The sequence below is a fragment of the Penaeus monodon genome, chromosome 15 (genome assembly GCF_015228065.2).
Source record: "Penaeus monodon isolate SGIC_2016 chromosome 15, NSTDA_Pmon_1, whole genome shotgun sequence".
NCBI classification, from domain to species: Eukaryota; Metazoa; Arthropoda; class Malacostraca; order Decapoda; family Penaeidae; genus Penaeus; species Penaeus monodon.
This window is the reverse complement of record NC_051400.1, coordinates 23,723,461-23,724,141: the sequence shown is the minus strand read 5'-3', so window position 1 is coordinate 23,724,141 and position 681 is coordinate 23,723,461. Positions and strand designations below refer to the sequence as shown.

General features: G+C 62.1%; 1 protein-coding gene across 2 annotated transcripts in view; it reads left to right on the top strand.

Moving 5' to 3' along the window:
* LOC119581820 (peptidyl-prolyl cis-trans isomerase FKBP10-like) overlaps positions 1-681 on the top strand; it is a 5,890-nt gene that overhangs the window by 4,409 nt on the left and 800 nt on the right. For both annotated transcript variants that reach the window (XM_037929953.1, XM_037929952.1), the window contains exons 3-4: positions 44-207; positions 422-656. In XM_037929953.1, the coding sequence (XP_037785881.1) occupies positions 44-207; positions 422-656 (399 nt within the window). The remainder of the gene's footprint in view (positions 1-43; positions 208-421; positions 657-681) is intronic.

Genomic DNA, 681 nt, shown 5'->3' with positions numbered 1-681 from the left:
GACCCTCGCCTCTCTCCCACCCCGGGCGCTCCCTGGCCCGCAGCCGTCCGCGCGGCGACCCCTTCGAGTTCCGTCTGGGGGCGGGCCAGGTGATCAAGGGCTGGGACCGCGGCCTGGAGGGCATGTGCGTGGGCGAGCGGCGCCACCTGACCATCCCGCCTGAGTTCGCCTACGGAGACAAGGGCGCCGGCAGCGTCATCCCCCCAGGTGTGTCTCCCTCTGTTCGGCCTCCGAGTTGCGGGGGAGCGACTTCTCTCAAGTTCTACTTTTTCTTTTAGTTCTTAAGAAAAATTCTTTGGAATGTGTTTTCTCTTAACGATTTCAATGCATATCAACTATTTTCCAAACCACTGTCGAAACATCACTGCCATGTTGCAACTCCAATTGATGCTGACGCAAAATGTTTGAACCAACGCGACAGGGGCCACCCTGGAGTTCGAGGTGGAGCTGATCGAGGTGCCCGACAAGGTGTTTCACGCCGAGGACCAGCCCGAGCGACGCCCACGCCCCGACCAGGAGAGCCCGGCCGACCCCCCGCAGCTGGTGGCGCAGACGCTGGTCCGGCCGCAGTCGTGCTCGCAGAAGGCCGCCCAGGGCGACGCCGTCACTGTGCACTACACCGGCCAGCTCACCAACACCAAGAAGTTCGACTCCAGGTGCGCTATCAGAGCGGCGGCTTAA